Source organism: Dromiciops gliroides, chromosome 2, assembly GCF_019393635.1.
Source record: "Dromiciops gliroides isolate mDroGli1 chromosome 2, mDroGli1.pri, whole genome shotgun sequence".
NCBI lineage: Eukaryota > Metazoa > Chordata > Mammalia > Microbiotheria > Microbiotheriidae > Dromiciops > Dromiciops gliroides.
In genome coordinates this window covers 175690317-175713688 of record NC_057862.1, presented here as the reverse complement: position 1 = coordinate 175713688, position 23372 = coordinate 175690317, and the positions used below count along the sequence as shown (strand labels likewise).

The 23372-nt window shown below is 45.4% G+C and overlaps 1 protein-coding gene and 1 pseudogene across 1 annotated transcript; both read right to left on the bottom strand.

Annotated features, from left to right (window-relative positions):
• Nucleotides 1–43: 43 nt before the first annotated feature.
• Nucleotides 44–9990, bottom strand: JPH4 (junctophilin 4). Its single transcript, XM_043985725.1, has 6 exons — nucleotides 9838–9990; nucleotides 8741–9297; nucleotides 7538–8309; nucleotides 4276–4394; nucleotides 3199–3734; nucleotides 44–1968 (listed from the first exon to the last, which is right to left on the bottom strand). The coding sequence occupies exons 2-6, from the start codon at nucleotides 9117–9119 to the stop codon at nucleotides 1885–1887; spliced, it is 1890 nt and encodes a 629-aa protein (XP_043841660.1). The 5' UTR covers nucleotides 9120–9297; nucleotides 9838–9990; the 3' UTR covers nucleotides 44–1884.
• A 12538-nt stretch (nucleotides 9991–22528) lies between these two features.
• On the bottom strand, nucleotides 22529–22997 carry LOC122743459 (annotated as a pseudogene).
• Nucleotides 22998–23372: the final 375 nt, after the last annotated feature.

Below are 23372 nucleotides of genomic sequence, written 5' to 3'. Positions count from 1 at the left end.
CAAAGGTCTGAATCCCTCACACCTCAAAGGAGATGACTGCCCCCCTTTTTAAAAACTTTTTTATTAATATATTTTTTGTTAAATTTATTTATTTTTCCTGCAAGACTTGGTGTGAGCCGAGATGTTTGACTTCAATCCCAAATCCATGAAGTAGAAATTTGAAGTAAAGTCTTAGAGGAGAAGGAAGTGGGCAGGTAGAAAATAGCCTGGCTAGAAAAAAAAAAGAAAAAAAAAGAAGAGGGGGTGGGGGGCATTCCCAGGCATGGACATTCTTTGGGGAAGGGGGATAATGGGCAGCTCGCCTCTCTGCCTCATGCAGGGGAAGGGAGAGGCCTTCAGCAATGAAGGAGACAGATCCTGGGGACCTCACATCAACCCCCTTCCTAAGGTTGCCTGTCATCTGGGGAACAGCCAATAATAGTAACTGCTCAACTTCAAACCAGGTGTTTCCTACCCCTCTTTCTCAGGGACTTTTGACTTCTACCTTTCACCCTGCTCCATGTGCATGAGGGTTCCTCTTCCCTTTCAGGGGATTTTGACCCCAAAGAGATAGACTGCCATTTTGATCCTCAGAGAGGAAACCTGATGTAGTAGAAAGCAAGTGTGACCCTGAACTACTGTTCTAGGCAACTCTCCAAGACCATAAGTTACAGAGAAGGTGCATTGGTAGAGCGAGTTTCCTCATCTGTGAGTTCTCTAAACCAGTGAAAACACAGGTCTAGTTCCTGTCCCTCTCTTTTGACACCTAACCCTGTCCTCAGACTTCAATTGGGATTCCTGGGAGTGGCTTGATTTTGCTGTCTTTTGAGCCCTGCATTTTATATCAAGTTCCATCTCCCAGGACCCCTTCCCATCCCACTTTCTTCCCCACTCCCATTGGTAATGGAGCACTGGCAGAGGTTCCCCTAACCCCATACAGTAGGAATGCCTCCCTCGGCCCCTCTAGAACATTATCAAGGCCACAAACAAGTCCAGACCATGTGTGGATGGTGGTGGGGAATGGGGGGAGGGGGTGGAAAGAAAGCGGGTATGTGAAGGTTTGGGAGGAGGGCTATGGATTTCCAGGTGTTTTTTGTTCTGCTCACTGTCCACCACCCCTGGGGCTGGAGTGGGGAAGAACTAGAGGCACCCTGTACTCCCCTTCAGATCTCTACCTAAGGAGAGAACTAAGTTAGGCAGGAACCAAGTTCAGTGCCTAGAAATTGGATAACTTGCTACAGGGTAAGAGATGCCCCCAGTACACTCCATCTCTATTCATTTGTCCTGCTGGTCCCCAAAGGAACATAATTTCCTTGGGGTATGTAAGGATTGGTTAACCCCTTCAGGGATTGGAGGAATACTAAAAATCTCTAAGCAGGAAGTCTGGGATGGAGAGGCAGAAACATGGCAGGGGGGAGGTGACTTCATAGCAGCATTGCTGGTGCCCCACTCCTGCAGTCAGTCACCCCGTCTCCAGGTCCCCTCTCCAACTTGCTGGTGGGAGAGGTCTCGTGTAGCTCAACATTGTGCCCTCCTTTACCCTCAATACTATCCCATCTCTTCCCTATAGAAGTTTTGATCCCTAGGAAAGCTAGGAGGGTGTGGGTGGTGATGGTCTGACTTAGATTTGTATGTCTCAGAGAGTAACTCTGAGAGAGAAGAGCCCTTCATATGTAAACAATCTAGTGAAAGAGAGAAAAAAAGAGGGGACATAAAGTTGGAAGAAGGGAGAAGAGAGAGAAAGAAGAGAAAGAAGAGGGAGCAGAAAGTAATAAATGGGAACAGAAAAGGAAAGGACAAAAGAGAAAGGTAGAGAAAGGAAGCTAGAAGATGGGAGAGACAGAAAAAAGGCAAGTCCAAAGGGAAGAGGAGGTGGGAACCAGAGCCATAGACTAGGGAGAGACCTCAGGTGAGGAGCTGGGAGAACAGGAAGGCCAGGCTCAGGTCCAGCAATGCCACAGCTCCTACCACCAAGGGGTTAGCAGCTCCCTGGAAAAGGAAAAGGGAAAGTGTCACATTCCTCAGAGGTCATGATGAGGACCTTTTTGAACACCCATCCATCCCATTGGGCACTGAGTCGATTAGCATGATGGGGTTTGGTTCGAGGAGGGCAAAACTAAAGCTGCCAAAGCCCCTTTGGCTCCAAGAAAGGCCAGAAGTGTGGGAAACCCTAACTCTGGGCTCTGCACAATATGCTTCCTCTCTTTACCAGGTCACAGACCTCTTCTCCAGTCCCCCTGTGCCTGTGGTCCTCTATCCCCTCATTTCTCACCTGGATGCACTACTTTGGGGTGGTTCTGACTTCACCATGCCCCAAGAAGCTCATTATTGGGATAACCTCATCATCATGTAGGATCTCGATCCTCCACCTCATCACTACCCTTGACCTCTCTGGAGGGTGGGGCCACCAACTCCAAACCTTTATTTAAGGGAGTTCTTGTGGGTGCCCACTCCACCCCTCCACTTTTGACACCACTTTTTAGTTTCCTTTTGCGTTGTCTTCCCCCCATTAGATTGCAAACTCCTTGAGGGCAAGGGTTGTCTTTCTCTTTTTGTACTTGTATTCCCCAGTGCTTAATAAATGTTTACTGACTATTGCAGGTCTAGGTAGGATCTGGCCATAGTGGAAGGTAGTACATCTCTAATACTGCAACCCAGTACATAAAGGGAAGAGGATGTGGTTTCTAGGAGGTGGAAAAATGACCAGGGTCCATCCATTAAGGAGCCCTGGAAAAAACCCTTCCCTTCCTTCTTTCCTGCTCTTCCTAGGGAGGAGGCAAACCATGGCAGGAAGAGAAGTTTCTTTATTATTTCTGGGTCAACAAATTGGAAGGGGTGTCAGGAGGGATGGGAAGATATAGAAGGAGGGATGAGGAGCTTGGACAACTGCTGAGAACTTCATTGTGTCACCTTGCTTGGGCGAGTCACCTGACTCCCTCCCCCCGACTCTCAGAGAACAGAACTTAAGCTCTGGAAAGGACCTTAGAGATCCTTTCGAGTTCAAACCCTTCTGCAGCAAATATTTTACCAATGGAGATATTGAAAAAGTGGGAGACTAAAATGGTAAGAAATTGAGAAGCTGTGGTCATCTCTAGGACACCAATGTCAAGGGAAGAAAGGCTGGAGAAGAGGGACAAGACATATGAGACTCAAAGGGAAGAACAGGAAGAGTCAGGGTGAGGTAGAAGCTAAAGGTGTGGGATAACGAGAATAACTTACCCGCTGGGCAGGTTCCTCAGTGGCACCAGGCTCCTCTAGTGCCTCTGTCAGGTTCTCAGCTTCCAGAGCCCTTCCAGATGTGCCACCCCTCAGTATGGGGGTGACTGTGGGCTCAAGCCCTGGGTCTAGGGGAGGCTCTGAGTGGGGCAAGGATTCCTCATCCTCTCCCTCTTCTTCTCGAAGGCTTCCTGAGCTGTCACTGGAGCCCCCGAGGAGGGGGGAGCCATCACCAACCCCTGGCCCCTGCACCCCAGCCTCATCCTCAGCCTCATAGCCAGCTAGCTCCTCTCCAGGTCCACCTGGGCCTCCCCACTCCTCTGGCCAAGATTTGGGGCAAGAGAGGTGGCCTCCATCATCCCTAGAGGGCAAAGGACTGCGGTGGGTAGGGTGTCTCCAGGGCTGGCAGGGGGAGGCAGGACTGCTGGGAGGCTCCGGAGTGCCCTCAGAAGGGGTCAGTCCATTCTCATAAACCCCAGCGCTGTCACAGTCCGGCAGCTCTGTGTCAGTGCCTTCAGAGTCCTGCCTGGGTCTTCGGCCTGGGGCAAAGGTGGATGAGGAATGAGGTCACCAACCTAGGCTTGGGGGTAGGGGAAGTTATAGCTTTTGATTCCTGGGCATAACCCCATAATCTTTCAAATGAGATATTTCTGAAGCATTTAGTGCAGTCCCTGACATATAGTAGGCACTATATAAATGCTTATTCCCTGTGCTTTTCCTGAATTCTTCAGACTTCCCTGCCAGCATTCCCTAGCTTCCTTGATCACCTTATCCCCCAAACCTATTGATTCTATTTGTCTCATATGATCCTTTCCCTCCCTCCCCCCACTCTCTCTTCTCCTCCCTCCTTCCTTCTCTCTCTCTCCTGTCACTCCATTGACTGACCTCATTTAGGGCTCTCTAAATAGTCACCCCTATGTTCCTTTCAGGGATTCTTCTTCCCCTTCTCCACTTTCTTCTCTCCTCTCTCCAGCAGTCTCCCTCCATTGAAACCTCACCCCATTGTCCATGGGTTGTTAGTGCTATGATAGAGCTTCAGGGCATCACCTCCACCCCATCCCAGGGCCCTTCACATCTCACCTGGTGGATCCAACACAGGTTGCAGGTCCTGGGCCATCAGTTTGGCCATTCGAGCCGCTTCCACAGCTTTCTCTGCTGTGTTGCTTGCTGCTACTGCCTTCAAGAGAGCATCTGCTGCCCTGCCAAGACCAGGGACAGGGTCTTAGTGGGTCCATCTACTACTGCACAGCTCCCAACTGACTCCTTCCTACCTCACGATCCAATCTCATACCAGGAGTCCTCAGTGCTGACACTCGGCTTATGGTACATTCTCCCACCATTTTCCTATTTCTAGTTCATTCTTTAATCGATCACACCACCTCTACCTCTATTATGGTCCCTTCTTTCTTGTAAATCTCTGACCACTCCATTCTAGAGGAGATTCCCTGCCTTCCATTTACAGTTCAAAACTTACTTTGATATTTTTATACCTGACCTCTGATGTGGTTGTTAACACACTTTCCCTAGAGGGCAAAGGACTTCTTGTTATTATCACACTTCTCTCTCACTTCCTTTCTCTAGTAACACTTTATCATCTCTAGCCTCTTGGACCAATCCTTGTTCCTCAAAGGACTCCTCCCTAGCTATTAGTCCATCCCTCTAGATCCTTTCCTCCTGTTATGAAATCCCTCCATATATTATCACATCCTTCTCTAAAATCACTTCTCTGTGCCAGGGAACCATTTTTTTTTCTGCTATTCTCACCCGACCTCCCCTCCCCCACCACAGAGCTATTATCACCCGTTCTCAGATGGTGTCATCACACCCCTTCTTTATTATCACACCCCCTCTGTGCTTTCCACAACCACCTCTCCCTCTTTGATCATCATGTCTTTCCCCATGTATCGTTATAGACCCATCCTCCCATCAGCATCCCACAGTCTTCCTCTACAGAACATCATGAAGACTTTGGGAAGCAAGTTTGTCCTTTTTCCTGCAGTTTTTAACACCACCCACGGCATCCCCACCCCCATTGTCCATACTGCACAAATAAATTCACCATTCCTTTTCACCACATCTTCATTATTACAGGATTATTACAAGTTTCTCTCTTTTAGTATAATCTCTTTTCTTTTATCATAGTGGTCTCTTGTATCATCCCTCCCCAGTTTCAAAAAGCATGCTTGCCCAGCTTTCTGCTATTATCGCATGCTTTTTAGCAGGCCAAAATCTACCTTTCTTTATCATTCTATTACATGTTCTCTTTTTATTATAGCCCCTCTTTGTTCTTTGCTCTCTATGAGCTTTGCTGTCTCCTCATCTTCCTAGGTATGTGCCAACATGTAGCAACCCTCCCCCACTTATTTTATTGCAGCTCCTTTCTGTTATGTCTTTCCTCTATATTCCCCACCCCTCATCACTTTCATATGCACCCCCTCCCCCCTGCTCTGTTATCACAGCATTGCCATTGGTTGCTTTGGTTGCAATGTTGTCTTTGTCAGCTTATGAGATTTGGGGTGGTTAGGTGAATGTGTTAGTGTGTTAGATGGGCCCTGGGACTCAAGCTCTTAGCCTGTGTGTTCAGGCCCAGGCTTCTGGGGCTACCTGGGAGAAGCTCTACTGCTGAGGTTCCCTTGTTTCCATGGAAACCAACAGCCAATCAGGGTTGCCAGTCCTGTTGCTGGGGAGACCAGCCAGCCTCCTCCCACTGCCTTGCTAGCCATATACACAGAACAGTTGTTCCTGTACTGTTCAATCCCCCTATCCAGCCTGGGGCCTTCTCTGCGATTGGGAAGGAGCCAGTGCTCAAGATATTGGTTCTATGTTAGTAGAGAGACCCTGGTATAAACACAGGTGCACAATGGTAGGCACATACAGACATGCATCCTCATACACAGATGTGTACACACATGTATGCACATATCTTTACATGCTTACATCCATACTAATTATTATTCACATATGCAGTACATACAACCTATTTGGTGTGCCTTTTTAATTTAAAAAATTTAAAAAAATTTTTTTTTGGTGGGACAGTGAGGGTTAAGTGACTTGCCCAGGGTCACACAGCTAGTAAGTGTTAAGTGTCTGAGGGAGGATTTGAACTCAGGTACTCTTGAATCCAGGGCCGGTGCTTTATCCACTGCTCCACCTAGCTGCCCCCTGGTGTGCCTTTTTAATAGAAAAATCTCATATACAAAAGTCAAAACACTTGAATCAGAAAAATTAAGGAGTGTTAATTCTCAAAAAGGATTTTTCACTTTCTGATAGGATTCTCCACATGTTCCTTTAAATAGCAAGATCTCTTGGACAGCTGAAAATATAATTTGATTTAAAAGAAGTCAGTTTGCACACGATTTTTTCAGGGACCCCATCTAAAGGCTAAAGGGAGGTACAGGAGTTAATGTGGGGCCACACCTTCACAGATGAGTATGCCAGCTTTGGCCTTAAGGCCCAGGTCTGAAATGATGTCAGACTTGTCAAGCTGGAATGTGATTAGAAATGGAAATTACTAACCAAACTCTGGGCCTACCCATCTTTAGGCCCTTGCTTCTTCTGGTCCCAAGAGGCCTTGTTGGGGGAAGAAAAGAAAGAATTTGGAAAATGTCAACAGTCTATGACTTTTTTGGATTTTGGGGTCTGCTACCATGCTGATCTATACTAATGCGTGTGTGCGCGCACAAATAAATATTTACATACAGATATTTACAGGCACACATAATTACACATATACCCATACACCCATAGAGATGTACCCTCACACACACACACACACACACACACTGCCACCCCCCCCCCCAAAGGCTCAAACTCAAACAAAAATCACAGGATTATAGACTTTTAAATTAGAGGAGGCCTTAGAGAGCTAATTCAAACTCCTCATTTTACAGATGAGGAAATTGTGGCCCAACGAGGTGACTCTCTTAAGTTCATAGAGTTGGAATTTGAATCGGAGTTCTCTGATGTATGTATGTATGTACGCATGTATGCACGCATGTATGTATGCATGTGTATGTGTGTATGCATGCATGTGTTTGTATATATGGATATGGATATGGATATAGATATAGATATATAGGCACATACACAGAAGAATTACACATTGATTCCCTACTCAGCTTATGTAATTTTTCCTACCACTCCTTTCTGTCAACTGCATCTCTCCCCCCCTCCTAACCTCACCTCTTACTTTCTCTATGCCCCGCTCCCTCCAAGTGCCTCTGTCTTGGTTTCAGGCTCCATACCTTCCCAGGGTCTTGCCAGGCTTCATGCTCTTAACTCATGTCTGTTTCCTGGACCCACCCCCTCCTCTAGGGTTGCTTCCCGTTTCTTTGGGCCCTACCTGGCAGCAGCAATCTCCTGGCGCTGGCGGGCTACACTCACTGCCCGACGGGCACCTTCTACTGCACGGTCCACCTTTTCCTTGACCTTACCCCTCCTTAGGGCCAGGGGTAGGAGGCTACGGACCCGTCCGCCTCGAACCAAGCGGTTGCGTTTATACTTGCCCTCTTCTCGAGAGCCATCAGGGCGGGTGGTACGGCCGTAACCGTGCCTCCGGTTGCCAAGCCACTCGCCCTCATAGCGCAGCCCATTGGAACGCTGGCTCACTCCATAGCCGCTGCGCCGGTCAGCCCTCCACTCTCCTGCGTACACTTCAGTGGCAGAGCCTTCAATAAGTGCGGGAGGGACAGGGGCTGGAGGTTCACTGGCCTCAGAGCCTGGAGGCCCCGTGCTGCCCACCTCGCTGCTCACCTCGCTCCTCAAAGATCCCCGCTTGCTGCCCAATGAGCTCCGGCGCCCACCTGCCCGGAGCCCACTTAACAACAGGGAGCGACGGAAGAAGCCCCCGGCTACTGGAGTCCGTTTTCGGGAGGAGGCCCCATCTGGGTCACCTGGGCCTGCCAGTACAAATCCCCCCCTGGAGCCAGAGGCTGGGCTACCCCCCTCATCACCAGGGAGGGGAAGGGGTATGGGTGGTGTTGGGGGGTCACTGTGGCCCGAGTCCAGCGAGGTGCGACGGGGTGACCGCAGCAGTGCCGCTTGCTGGAAGGGTACACTCTGGCGAACCCCATAGCCATGACGTTTGCCAGCTTGCCACTGGCCCTGGTAGGTGCCTGAGGAGAGAACAAAGTGAAGATGAGAGGGGCAATAGACTTCTTTGTCCCCCACCCCCCTCCCCTACCACTTCTCTCTACTGGGTGCCTCCCCTAGTACCCAAGTCACTGGCACAAAACCAGTAAATGTAAGATGACACAGGGACGGTAAGGGTGGAGACAGCTGCTCATGAGGGGCAGGTGAATAGTGAATGAACTAAGACTAGATAGGAAGGTGAATAGACACAGTGGATAGACAGGGGTGGGCGTGGGGGCAGGGCTGGTACTCGGGGAGACGGATGACAGAGACAATCAGTACGATCAGTGGAGAATGTATGACCATGGAGGTATGATGAGGTTGGCGAAATGAGGGAAGTGGATGGAGATGGAGATGGGCAAGGTGTGTAGGAGAGACAGAGTCTGCTTGAGGGGCCCAGCTCACGCCCTGGCACCTCCATCCGAGTAGGTCTCAGTGCCATAGCCATCCTGGAAACCGTCCTTCCAGAGCCCAGCATAGCGTAGTCCTGAGGCACTTTCCCAGACACCAGTGGGTCCTTTCAGCCCACCCATCCACTCGCCACGATAGGTCCAGCGGCTCTTCTGCTCCACGCCCAGCCCGTCGCGCTTTCCCTGTTGCCAGTGGCCTTGGTAGCTGTGCCCACCAGGCCCAGTAAAGACACCCAGGGACTCGAAGCCATGAGCCCAGCATCCACTGTACTCTCCCTGGGCCCCGGGCCCTGTGCACACGCCGTAGCCATGTGCTCGTCCAGCCTCCCAGCCCCCCACATAGCAGCCGCCATCATCAAAGTCGAACTTGCCCCCGGGGGACATGCATGTAGTTGGCGTGGCCTCAGCCTCCCCACTGCTCAGCACATCCTGGAAGTCCAGGGAACTGGGTGAGGGTGTGGGGCCTGGATGCCTGATGGGCAAGGGGCTCAGGGAGTCAGACTGGGGCCATCTGGGAGTGCCCCAGGATGGGCAGACAGGGGTGGGCCCTCATCCTGAGTGGCTGGCAGAGAAAGAAAAGAGAAAGGGAGAAAGGGACTGAGTGAACACTCCTCCATCCTTCCCCCCTTTCTGGTCTGGGTGGCATTGGTGTCCCCCTCTTCCATGCATTTGCTCTGAACAGTTCCACAAGGTTTTAGGGAAAACCAGGGATATCCCAATGCACATACTCTCCTTCTCCCTGAGAATTTTCCCTCCTTGGATAGGAACCCCAATCTCCATTTGCCCCTTTCTCCATGCCATCCCTCCCTTCCCCCTAGAATTCCCCACCCCATCTTGCATCTTTAGCAAGACATTCTTCATTTCTAGCCTTAAAGGGGTGGGTGAGGACAGAAGCTTGGAGGAAAGATTGGGGTGCTCTACCCCCTCCCCAATTGCTGCTAGCACCCCATAGCTCTTTGGCTTCACTCTGAAGCCAGTGGGGGTGGGGGTGGGCAGGGGGTTTGGTGGGGCGGGCCAACTCAGGGCTAGGGGAGGCACTGCAGGGGAAAGGCAGGGGGTGGAGACAGGCGGACAGGCAAGGAGAGGGGCCAGTTCTACTCACCATGTGGACTGGGGCTCAGACTGCCCCCCCAGGCGCAGCGTCCATGGCAGGAGACCCCACCACCACCCCACCCCAGCCAGCCCCCCTCCCCCTCTTTTCCGGAGAGGCTCCCCTAGCCCAGGCAATAATCCCAGCCCAGAGCAGCAGGACTGGCTCCCCTCTCTCCCCAGCCAGAGAGGAGCAGGCTGGTGGGGGGGGCGGGGTGGTGGCAGGGGGTGGGGGGGGGAGAGATGGGAATTGTGTAGGGGAAAAAAAATGCCTCTGATGGAGACAGGGAATCAGAGCTGGGCGGGAAGAGGGAGGGGGCAGTCGTAAGGGGGGGGGTATTATTTTTAGTTGTTTTTTTTCCTTCTTATGGTTGGGGGAGGAAAAAAAAAATCAAAATTCCGATCCCATCCCAGCACAAATCAATGTTTGCTCCATCACAGCATCACGGGGAAGGCAGGGCCAGGGCCAGGCAGATTTAAAGGGGCAGGAAAAGGAGAGGAGAGGGTTGGGGATAGTGTGAGATGCAGGGGAGAAGGAGAGACTGTGGTGGGAGGGAGAGAAGGAGGAGGCAGAGACAGAAAGAGACAGACTCCCACCAATGCCACCGATGAGTGGGAGGAGGCAATGAAAGGAAGGGAAAGAGAGGCACAGAGATACCCAGGGCTGGAGAGCAACCTAGGGAGAGGGGTGTGGGATGAGGCAGAGAGGAGGGGAGAGGGGGAGGAAACTGAGAAGAAGATGGGGAAGCAGGAGAGAGACAGAAACCAGTGGGGGGTGGGAGGAACATGCAAGGGTGTGTGTGTGTGGAGAAATACAAAGAGAGATGTGAGGAATGTGAGCTAAGAGAGGGAAAGAGAGACAGACGGAGACAAGTATTGAGCTGCTGAGGGATAGAGGGAGAAAGAAAGGAACAAATAGAGACTGAAGGCGTGACATGAGGATGGGGAGAGAAACAATCCAGGGAAAGAAGAGAAAAGCAGAGGCCAGATTTTAGGGAAATAAGACTGAACTGGGAGTGGTTGGTTCCAGGGATTTCTTTTGCCTTTCAGCTCTCCAGAATTCAGGCTAGGATGGGTGGGAGGAGAAAGATTTTAGCCCTTTGAGCCCCCTGCGAAGCCCATCAAGAAAGCTTCTGATTGTGGATGCTTGTCTCCTCAGTGCATCTTAATTGTTCCTTCTAAGGAAGAATCAAAGGAGAGCTATTAGGCCTAGGGAGGAGAATGAAGGCAGAGGCCCTGACCACCACTAATTACCCCCCTCCTGCTGTCCCCTTTTCTGAGAAAGTTCAGACCTGGGGTTCCATGGCCACCTAGAATCTTGCCTTCTCTAGGATTTGCTGCTACATACTCTGGGGGTGGGGTCCAGAAGAGGTATCCGGAGGGGAAAGGGCCTGTGGATTATCATGGACATTCTATTTGGAAACACTCTTTTCCCCTCCTTACTTCCCTTTCTCTGGCCTCCTCCCCCACAAAACAAAACAAAACAAAATAAAAAAACAAACCAACCAACCCTGACAAGTGCATACCCTCTGTACACAATAACAGAAAAGCAGGGGCATATGAGAGCCTCAGATTCAGACAAGGCCACCCCACTCTTCTCCTCTTCTCCCCTACTTTCTACAAACACTCCTATCTGGGGTTCAGGCACACGTGTGTAGGAATATAGCTGTACATGTAGGGAACATGCACTCATTTAGGTGTGGTCACAGACAGACAGACAGACCCACTCTGGCAGGCACACAGCAGATGGCATGAACCCACACAGAAACATAACAACGCAGCCCCATCTACTTATATTCAGTCCTTCTGTCTAAACCTTCTCCACATAAGGCGAGGAGGGCAATATGTTCACTATGCGACCAACAGGTAAAAATACAAATGTGCTTGTGACTCTATGGTTTCAGTCATAGAATTTAAGAGCCCAGAGGTGTCAAACATGGACTTCACATGTAGCGATGTTCCTGGGTGCTTCTAGAATCAGATCAAAATACAATTGGGAAATATTTAACAAAATAAATAGAAATACCAAAGAACAGAGATGACATTACATTTTAAAAGGTTAAGGCAGTGTGCTCTGGCCCTGTTCCTTATGTATGGATTAGTGGCCTAAATGCAATTTGAATCTGATACCACTGGAGGTATGACCCTCTTATTTTATACATGAGGAAACTGAGGTGCAAGGAGGGGGACTCATTCAGCCAGTTAGTGTAGAAATTAGTCCAGCATTCCTAATTTCTAGTCTAGTCTTTTTTTCAATTATACCATGCTGCTACTCATATTCTTTTTTTTAAATTTTTTTTTTTTGGTGGGGGCAATGAGGGTTAAGTGACTTGCCCAGGGTCACACCACTAGGAAGTGTCAAGTGTCTAAGACCAGATTTGAACTCAGGTCCTCTTGAATGCAGGGCCTGTGCTTTATTCACTGTGCCACCTAGCTACCCCCTCATATTCTTTTTTAAATTTTATTTTATTTTATTTTCAAAAAAAGATCAGCCTTCTCTCTAACCCCACTTCCTTCCCACATCCCCATTGAAAAATCAGGAAAAACAAAACCCTTGTGATAAGCACGTATTGTCATTTCTTAATGGCTATGTCTAAAAAACAAGTCTCAATCTGTGCTTTGAGTCCTTCACTTCTGTTAGGATATGGGCAACATTTTTCATTGTGACTCCTCAGGAATTATGGTTGCTTATTGTGTTGATCAGAGATTTATATATTTGTGTTAATAAGTCAAGATCTTCCTTCTACCCCTCCCCTTGCTAATTCCCCCTGCCACAAATTGAGAACACAAGAAAACCAAAACCATACATACATGCATATATATATATATGTATACAAACAATACATATATGTATAGTCAATCAAAACAATTTCCACATTGGCCATGCCTTAAAAATATTTTTCTTATTCTGTATTCTTGAGTCCTTCACTCTCAATCAGGAGGTGGGGAGCATGTTTCATTATTAGTCCTCTGGAATCCTTGTTGATAATTACACTGATATAATTTCTTGGTTTTTTTTAAATTTATTTTTAGTGAGGCAATTGGGGTTAAGTGACTTGCCTAGGGTCACACAGCTAGTAAGTGTTAAGTGTCTGAGGCCGGATTTGAACTCAGGTACTCCTGACTCCAGGGCCGGTGCTCTATCCCACTGATATAATTTCAACACAATAGTATCCCATCTATACCAAAACTTATTCAAACATCGATGGGCACTCCCTCAGATTCCCATTCTTTGCCACATCAAAAAGAGCTATAAATATTTTGGTACATCCATAGAATTTGTTTTGCTTAAGACTAATCTTTTTTTTTTTTTTTTTTTAGTGAGGCAATTGGGGTTAAGTGACTTGCCCAGGGTCACATAGCTAGTAAGTGTTAAGTGTCTGAGGTCGGATTTGAACTCAGGTACTTCTGACTCCAGGGCTGGTGCTCTATCCACTGTGCCATCTAGCTGCCCAAGACTAATCTTTGTTTTAATCTACTGTCCCTCTAATTCTCATTCCTTCTTTCTCCTCTTCCCTCCTGTATCACTGTAGAGTGAAATGTATTTGAATACCCAACTCTTTGTGTGTGTATGATCTTCCTTCTTTGACCAGTTTAGGTGAGAATGAAGTTCAAGTGTTAGTCACTCCCCTCCCCCTCCCTCTCCCTTCTCCTTCTCCTCTTTGTTTGTTAAGATGTCTTTAAAGTGGAATACTTTTCCCTAGCCTTCCTTGCCCTTCTCCCCTGCCCAATGCATGTGTGCCCCACCCCCCATTCCTTTACTTTTCTCTTTCCTTTTTTTTTCTTTTCTTTTCTTAACATCATCAATATATAACAGAATCCCTCCCTGGCCTTGTCTAATTGGACTGCCTCTATGAACCCTGAAGATGATAGAATTAGCAGGGATACATATATTATTTCCCAATATTTGAATATATACAATTTATCCTTGATTAGTCCTTTCTCATTGTTCATTAATGTTTACTATTTTATGTTACTCTTCATCCTTGTATTTGTACTTCAAAGTTTCCCACCAGTTCAGTTCTTTCATTAGGAATTATTGGAAGTCCTCTATTTCATTAAAGGCTCTTTTCTTCCACTATATCATCATACTCATCTGCCACTGTGCCTGAGAGCCTAGCCCCTTGGTGTCCCGTCCACCCCACCCCTAGATTTCTAGCTTTCTTTTGTCTTTCCCCTTTAGATTTGTAGCAGAATGGAGCCTTACATGGAGAGAGAGGCCCATCTTTCTTTTTTAAATTTTTTTTTTTTAATTGAGGCAATTGGGGTTAAGTGACTTGACCAGGGTCACACAGCTAGTAAGTGTTAAGTGTTTGAGGCCGGATTTGAACTCAGGTACTCCTGACTCCAGGGCCGGTGTTCTATCCACTGCGCCACCTAGCTGCCCCGAGGCCCATCTTTCTTGAGGGCTGTGGATGTGTGATTTGAAGGGAGGAAGAATAGATACCTTCAACACCTTCTCCCCAGACCTTTCTCCAAAGGTGACATTTGTTCCCGACAGGAGGAAAAGTAGGAGGTTGGGGCCAAAGACCATTCTGTTTTCCTCACCGAGAGAGGGTACTGGGCAGTCTAGGGGACATAATTGGATCCAATTTAGCTTCTGATTGCTTTGTCATTTCTGGGGGGAGGGAGGACCCTCAAGCTTTATATTCAAGGCTTGACCCTTTTACCACCAAATACCAGGTCCACAATGAACACACACAGAGAATAGCAAAATAGCCCATTTATCCAAATCATAGCAAAACAGAAATCAGAAGGTGTATGTAGGAATATATACATATCAGACAATACAGAGTGAAGGAGTTCTCCCTCACTGTGAATGGGGTAACTCAGCTCAACAAGAGAGAGGGTCCCGGATCTCACCTAAAAGGAAACTCTCCAAAGTCTCTAGTGTAACACGGTGGGCATAGGGACATGATAGAAACAGTTAGCTTCCCTCATGTCTTCCCAGAGTCTTTTCCTTGAGTAGCCTGAAGTGGGGTTTGCCTCTTTTGTCTTTCTCAAACCTGGAAGCCAGAAGTTCCCAAAGAAACTCAACTTTTGGAGTCCTGAAGAAGACTGGTGCTCCAATAGCCCCAAGGGGAACTGATCCTGAGGAGTCCTGAAGCGGAACTCAAATAGGACTCACTTGGAGAGTCCCAAAAGAGACTGGTCAAGGATAGAGCTCTCTTGTCTCTCACCAACTCCATCTCACCTCTCACAGAAGGCAGGGCCTTTAGCTCCATCAATAAGGAGAGAGTCCTGTACCAATGAACTTTGGGACTCAGTTTACAGATTGCATCCCCAGTGCTTGGCACAGTTCCTGGTACATAAGAAGCACTTATATGTTTATTGAATTGAATCAAATTGAATTGAATAGAATTTTCTGGTTAAGTTATTCTTGGTGGTGGCTGCTAAATTATGTTTGATCCTGACTGTGGCTACATGAAATCTTTCTTTCTGGCTGCTTGAAGTATTTTTTTTCCTTTGACCTGGTAGTTCTGAATTTTGGCTATGATATTCCTAGGAATTTTCATTTTGGGGTTTCTTTCAGGAGGTGACTGGTAGATTTTATTTCTACTTTGTCCTCTGATTTTAAGACATCTGGCTGGTTTTAAGTTTTCTTTAAATAGGATGTCTAGGCTCTTATTCTGGTTGTAGTTTTCAAGAAGTCTAATGATTCTTAATTTTTTCCTCCTCTGTTCTCTAGGTTACTTGTTTTGCTATGAGATACCTTACATTTTCTTCTATTTTTTTCCAGCCCTTTGACTTTGTTTTAAGATTTCTTATTGTCTCATAGAGTCATTGACTTCTATTTGGTTCTTTGAATTTTCAGGGAGTTTGTTGGTTGGGCAAAGCTTTGTATGTCATGTACCAAGTTGTTAATTCCCTTCTCAGTTCTTTCTTCCATGGCTCTCATTTCTTTCCCATTTTTTCTTCAAGTGCTCTAATTCTAGACATTAATTTTTTTAAAACTTAAAAAAACCCAACAATTGAGTGTATGACAATGCTGTGTTTTCCTCTGAGGCTCTTATAGATGTTGTGGAGTTATTTTCTTCTTTTGCATTTGTGACTTGAGCATCCCTGCTACCATAATCGTTCATTATGGTGGGGTCCTTTTTTTGTTTGCCCATTCTTCCAGCTCCCTTTCTGACTTCAGACTTGATGTTTGGGCTGAGTTCTGCATCACTTCTGGAGGGAAGGTCTGGGCTGGTGCTGTTGCAACTTTCTTGGGAGTATTGAGTGTTGTGTTATTCTAGAATTTTAGGGACAGACGGGCTAGGGACCTGCAAGCTTTCAGTGTTCCCAAAGTGGTCTGATTCAGGGCAAGTCTGATTGCAGCCCTCCTGGTCTTCCTACCTTCCAGACCTGAATTTGGGTCTGAACGAGAATAGGACTACTGCTGGCCTCTGTCATATCAACACATTCCTGTATGGAGGTGACTTTGGATTTTCAAAGAATCATAGATTTGGAGATGAAAGGGACCTTTGAAGTCATCTAGTCCAAACACCTGATTGTATAGATAAGGAACTGAAGTCTAGGAGAGGTTAAGTTACTTGTCCAAGGTTACACAGATATTAATTTTCAGAGCCAGGATTTTAACCAAAGTCCTCTGACTCCCAAACGAAGACTTTTCTTTGCCCTATTTTGCCTGGCTATGCCTGCTCAAAACTTGCAGATTCCATTTAACTTAAAAGTCTTCAAATATGGCACCGAAATTGTAAATATATTTGTCAGGCGCACCTTAGCCTAAATTCAGAAGGGCTTGTCACCAGAAGGTTGGCTATGAGGTGATGAATTTTTTTTTTCAGCCACACAATTCATGAATCTCCTTTCTTTACCAGTGAAAGAAGTACACATATTGACAAAGTTATCTTCCTACAAGTATTATTTGTGGGTATTATTTGCCTTTTATAATAGAGCATTTTTAAAGTTGGACTAGAAGATTTATAAATCCTTTTCATTTATAAATGGATGATCCTATCTATGATCATTGGACAATAACTGGACAATGAACTGGGCCCAGAATTTAGTAGCAGATGGATATTGAGGTGGATCACATTTGGGAAATTTCAAAAGTATTTCAAATGATTTCAAACTGCTTACTGCTCTGTAATACCAGTATTTTCCTGTTGCTTCATGAACTGTAAATCACAGAATCCCACTATTTCAGAAGATTAAAAATTACAGGTAACTCAAAGGGTAATAGAAAAATGTATGGTGGGCATAAGCAACTAAAGGCATAGTAGACTAGGCTCTGGAGAAGATATGAGTTAAAATCTGACCTCAGACACTAGCTCTGTGATCCTGGGCAAGTCACTTAATCTCTATCTCAGTTTTCTGACCTATAAAATGGGAATAATAACAACACCCACTTCCTAGGGCTGTGAAGATAAAATGAGATACTAATTGTAACCTACTTTGCAAACATCAAGATGCCATATAAATGCTATTATTGTCATTAAGCAGGCTATAGTGTGCTATAAACAATAAATTGCATGTGAGAAGTAGGGTAAAAAGACTTAATTAAGGACATGCTTTTAAAGGAAAAGGAGGCAGGTAGTTGGAGAATTGAGGATTGTTGGTATTACTTTTCCTTTCTTATCAAAGAGGACCATGACTTCGGGGTGATGTCATGACTTGCAGTGAATTGGATTTAAGTGAAGGACTGTGCAAAGTCACTAGCCTTAGTCTCTCCTCCAGAACCATCTGGGTCTAGTGGCAAGATATAGATGAGGACAACTGGAGATGGTTTCCCAGATGCAGTGGGAGATATTGGCCTTTTAAAATAAAGTCTTTCACAGGTCTCAGTTTGCTTGAGGCAACACCCACTCAATGATTAAGGCTAGACCAGTGAATTGAGGGTTAGGGATAACTAATGGACAGCCTGAGAGTACCTTTGAGATATGAAAATAATCAGAACACAAGTTCTGGCTTTTTGAGTGGTTCTTCTGTTAAAGGTTTGTGAAAAGATGAAGGGAAGGCATTGTGGGCTAGTCATCTCTGGGAGAGGGATTAAACCACCAATCTACATCAATGAATCAAACTATAATGACATAGCAACTCTCCTTTATGCAGTAGACTTCCTCATGGTTTACATAGTCCTTCCTCAATCAACCTCATGACATTTGTAGTGCTAGTTTTATTATGCTCCTTTTTTGGATGAGAAGAATGAAGCTTGGAGCAGTTAAGTGATCTACCACAATAGATAGGTCACTGACCTGTTGTCTATACCAGGACTTAAATTGATCAGCCAGGTCTTTTGACACTGAGCTCAGTGCTATTTCCACCTCGATTATTCTCTTGAGAGCAGGAGGGTCTCTAGTAAGATGAATACTAAGTATTTTCGTGTTTTTCAGTGCCCAGTTTTTGAGTTCTTTTAGTCAATGATAGATAGACTTGCCAATTCTGTAAATTGGACTCTAAGAAGTTTCGGTGAGTTTTGTTACTTCTCCACCCTTGGAGGACTGACTAACTCTCCTTCTATACTTCCCTTCAACAATCCCCTCCTCTCCTTCCTTCCCTAGGTCCCTACTTTTATTTTTATTTATTTATTTTTTCTAGGTCCCTGCTTTTAGATGCCTCAGGAGAAAAAAAAATACCTAAGAGTCGAGTGCACTTAAAGGAGTTCCTGGTAACTTCTCAGGAATTAGCCTAGTGTTGGGAATGTCTCTCCTGGGGTTTGGCAGTCCTAAGGGGTTGAAGATGTGTTTGTTACCTTGGCTCTGCTTAGGACTAGTGAGCCAGGAGCTGCAGGAAGACAGTGGTGGGACACGCCCTGAACATCTCTGAGTTTATCTCAGGGGTGGCCACCAGATGTCAGAATGGGGCCAGAGATTTCAAAGGCCAGCCACCAAAGGTGGAAAAGGCCTAAATGCAGAGTGTGCAGCCCAACTGGAGCCAGCCATTGCATTTTTCAAGCTCTACTTCTTTCCCCAGAGACATAGAGGGCCTGAGCAATGCTTCCCCAATTCCCCTTAACTCCCAGAGTCAGAGAATCTTTCTAGCATCCTTGCTTCCCTCTACTTTTTAGGCAAGATTTTCTCTTCTCCAGGTCAGACTGATAGGAGTCTCTCCTATTTTCTCCAATAAATCTGACTCTCATGCCAGGGCCTCTCTTTATAGGCCTGTGCCTATAAATTGTAGATATACTTTTTTTTTCCCAGGTCACACAAAACATGAATCTCTCTCTCTCTCTCTCTCTCTCTCTCTCTCTCTCTCTCTCTCTCTCTCTCTCTCTCCCTCTCTCTCTCTTTTTTTGGGACAATGAGGTTTAAGTGACTTACTCAAGGTCACACAGCTAGTAAGTGTCAAGTGTCTGAGGCCGGATTTGAACTCAGGTTCTCCTGAATCCAGGGCCAGTACTTTATCCACTGTGCCACCTAGCTGCCCCCATGAATCTCTCTTCTTTATCAGTGAAAGGAGTACACACATTAATGGTTATGTTCCTTCAAGTATTATTTACTTTTTATAATAGAGTATATATTTATAACATGATAACACTGCCACTTACATAATTATCCTGGAGCCTACAAAGAGGGGATAGGAGGGCTCCCAAACCTCAGAGCCTTAAACACTTGTTTAGGGGGCAGCTAGGTGGCACAGTGGATAGAGCACTTGCCCTGGATTCAGAAGGACCTGAGTTCAAATCCGGCCTCAGACACTTAACACTTACTAGCTGTGTGACCCTGGGCAAGTCACTTAACCCCAATTGCCTCACTAAAAACAAACAAACAAACAAACACTTGTTCAACACCATTTCCCCTTCCTCTGTCCATCCACAATAGAAAAACAAAATGGATAAAAAACACTATGAAATACACTTATACAGTTAGCCCATTGAATTAGCCCATGAATATTTTTCTATCTGTATAGGCTCTGGACATAGGAGTCAGTTTTATTGGGGAAACTAGGAGAGATTTTTATTATATGTCAGATACTGTGTTAAGTACTGGGGGATACAAAGAAAGATATAAGACAATCCCTACCCTCAAGGAGCACACAATCTAATTGGGGAAGACAAGGCATAAAAAGAAGCCCAAAAGGTTACAGAGGGGTTACCTTCATTAGGTGTATGATGAAGTCCTGTAGCCAGGAAGAGAAATGATCTGAGGAGGTGAAAATTTCAAAGTTGATTTCATGTTGCAAAAAGATGAGTTTTCAGAGATGATGAAGTCTCCTTTGGCAGACTGGAGAAGCCTAGGGATTCTTCAGAATAACATCTTCAAATGTATTAAGTAAAATACATAGGATTATAAAGGAAATCAATTATATTGAAATACAGTTAGTAAATTAATTTTTAAAAACCCAAACTTTCACAGACTCCAGATTAAGAACTCTTTTCCTATAGTAAAATCAGTCCTGGGAAGTAAAAGAAATAAGACATGGGATCTAATGAGAACTGTATTTGCTTGGAGCTCTGCTTTCTATTCTCTTTGTGTTATATTATTATCATTACAAAGAATTTTTTTTTTTGTTTTCCCTTTAACAATTCATGCCACTGTATTAGGTTGCCCAACTAATGGTTTCCAAACTCTCATTCCCTTATATCTGACTCAAGGACCTGATAGCTTCCATTTATCACATTTAAGATCAACATTAAGATTTGTGACACAGTTCTGTACATGCATTATCTCATCTGATCTTTGCAACAGTCTTGTGAGATAAATTGTGCAAGGATTATTATTTCCATTTTAGGTATGAGAAAATTTAAGTGACTTGTCTAAGATCAGCTAGTAAAGTGACAAGAGCTAGCCTTTGAACCTGGGTTCATAATCTTCCAAGTTCATGATCTTCCTGCTATACTACTATACCTGTCTCTTTTTTGTTTTTTTGTTGAGGCAATTGGGGTTAAGTGACTTGCCCAAGGTCACACAGCTAGTTAAGTGTCAAGTGTCTGAGGCCGAATTTGAACTCAGGTCCTCCTAAATCCAGGGCTGGTACTCTATCCGTTGAGCCACTTAGCTGCCCAAACTGTCTCTTTTTAAAAAAAAATCCAATTTTATTTTCAGATCCAAATTCTTTCCCTTCTCCTTTTCCTTCTTCCCACTGAGAAAGGAAGATAAATGAAACCTGTTATAAACATGTATAGTTAAGCAAAAAAATTCTTGATTTGGCCATACCCCCTTCCTTTTATGCCTCAATCTTGCACTCTGAATCCACCCCCTCTCTCTTTAGAGATGAGTATCAGGTTTTATCATGATTTATTTAGAATTCTACCATTCTTTTCAATTTCAATAGCTTCCTACCTTGTAAAGCCCAATAAAGGTGCTTTGGGAGACCGACTGGGGAACCAGTCCTTTGATCAAGAACAATATGCTCTGCCTGGTATCAACCAACCCAGAGACTTGATGAGCCTGTTTCTAGAAATGTGTGATTAAGGTGATCTCTTTAATAATTTATATTGGGGGTGGTGGTGATAGCTAAGATGGCAGATTAGAGGTAGCAACCCAGTCAAACTCTCCCAATAGGACCTTCCAAACAACTTTAAAATAATTCCTCAAATCAGATTTTGGAGTGGCAGAGACAACAAAAGGTCAGAATGAGACATTTTCCCAGTTTAATTCAATTTGGGAGGGCAGCAAGAGAGGTCTGTGACATCAGAGTGGGGGAAGCCTGGAGTACACTTAGCTGCAGCACAAGCTTGGCATTGGAGGTAGTTATAACAGCGGCAGCAGCTTTAGAAGCTCTCAGTCCAGAACAGTAACAGGGTTGGATAACTGGACAGAAAGAGATTACAGTGGACCCTTTGCTGGCACTAGGTATAGCTGGCCTTTATTGGAAAGTCTATTGTCCCTATGAAGTTCTGGGTTGTAGTTCTATGGTGAAAATAGTATTAGCATTTGTGGCTGCAGGGGAGCAGGGACCCTTTCTGGGTAAAGACCAGAGCACAAACTAGGGGAGCAGTGATCACACCTCTCCCCAGATCACATCACCGTGGAAGCACTGAAAATGTGAAGATCTCTAGAACTAGCTCTGAAAACAGCAGTGTAAAAGAGCCTGAAACTTGGAATAGTGCCTTCCCACTTCCAGGTGAGAAGAGCTCAACTTTTTAAATTTTTTATTTATTTTTTTTAGTGAGGCAATTGGGGTTAAGTGACTTGCCCAGGGTCACACAGCTAGTAAGTGTTAAGTGTCTGAGGCCAGATTTGAACCCAGGTACTCCTGACTCCAGGGCCGGTGCTCTATCCACTGCGCCACCTAGCTGCCCCTAAGAGCTCAACTTTAACTTAAAATTCAAAGTCATTAAATAGGCTGGAAAAGTGATCAAACAAACAAACAAAAATGAACTTGACCACTAACGGCTATTATGGTGGCAGGGAAGAACAAGACACATACATGCTCAGAAGACAAAAAAATGTGAAAACAGCTACAACCAAAGCCTCAAAGAAAAATAATGCTAATTGAACACAATTCCAATAAGAATTTCTGAAAAGAGTTAAAGATATCAATGAGTAGTTGAGGAAAAACTGGGAAATGAAAGTGATGAAAGAAAATTATAAAAAGAGAATTAATGACTTGGTAAAACAGGCACAAAATTTAACAGCTTATTAATGTAGTATGTATTTGTCTTCTCTCTGTCAAACCCTGAGCCCACAGCTTTCCCTAGGACTGCCTGAGGAGATGGAGGGAGATGTACACACAAACTGGATAAGACACAGAAAGATCAGAAAGGACAGAAGAAAACATTCAGAAACATTGGGGGAGGGGTAGAAATGGCTCTATCACATGGCAAAAAGGATGAGGAAGGCCCCATTGGCAAAAGAGGCTCATAGCTTTAGAAATGGCAAAGCCCAGGATAGTATAGGAGAAGAGCTGCTACTTCATGAAGGGGTTCCTAGAATAATCAATGATGAGACTTCCAAATACAGTTCCAATCCTAGTACCAGAGGCACCCACCTGCACAGTGGCAGCCCCAACTTCAATGAATATGGATGTTATGTCAATGTCTCTTGAGACAATGCTAGTTTGGATTCCACATCTAGGGACAAATGATGTCAAGGGACCTAATGCTATCAAGATGCTGAGGTTCTCATTTGTTTGAACCTCTGGACATCTTAGCACAGCTGCAGATAACAGTCTACTCAGCAGCTGAGAGCTACTCCTCACACGAGCAGGAGTAGAGATGAATTTGGTGCAGGTGTACATTCCCAGGGGGTGAGGGGGCAAAGCAGAAGAACTACTGGTAGAGCAGAGAAGACTAGGCACAAATATTTACTGAAGAAAGGAATTCCTTAAAAAGCAGAATTGGCAAAATGGAAAAAGAGGTACAAAAACTCACTGAAGAATATAATTTCTTGAAATTAGAATGGGCAAGTGTAAGCTAATGACTCCATGAAACACAAAGAAACAATAAAACAAAGTCAAAAGAATGAAAAAATAGAAAAAAAAATAAAGCATCTCATTAGAAAACAACTGACCTGGAAAATAGATCCAGGGGAGATATTTGGGGTGTGGGGGGTGAGGCAATTGGGGTTAAGTGACTTGCCTAGAGTTACACAGCTAGAAGTGTTAAGTGTCTGAGTCTGGATTTGAACTCAGGTCCTCCTGACTCCAGAGCCATTGCTC

Coding starts and splice junctions, on each gene's coding strand:
- JPH4 (XM_043985725.1), bottom strand. CDS start 9,119: ATGTCCCCCGGGGGCAAGTTCGACTTTGATGATGGCGGCTGCTATGTG. Junction 8,310..8,740: donor TGAGACCTACTCGGATGGAG/GTGCCAGGGCGT, acceptor TTCTCTCCTCAG/GCACCTACCAGGGCCAGTGG. Junction 1,969..3,198: donor CTGAGGAACCTGCCCAGCGG/GTAAGTTATTCT, acceptor TTCCTTTTCCAG/GGAGCTGCTAACCCCTTGGT.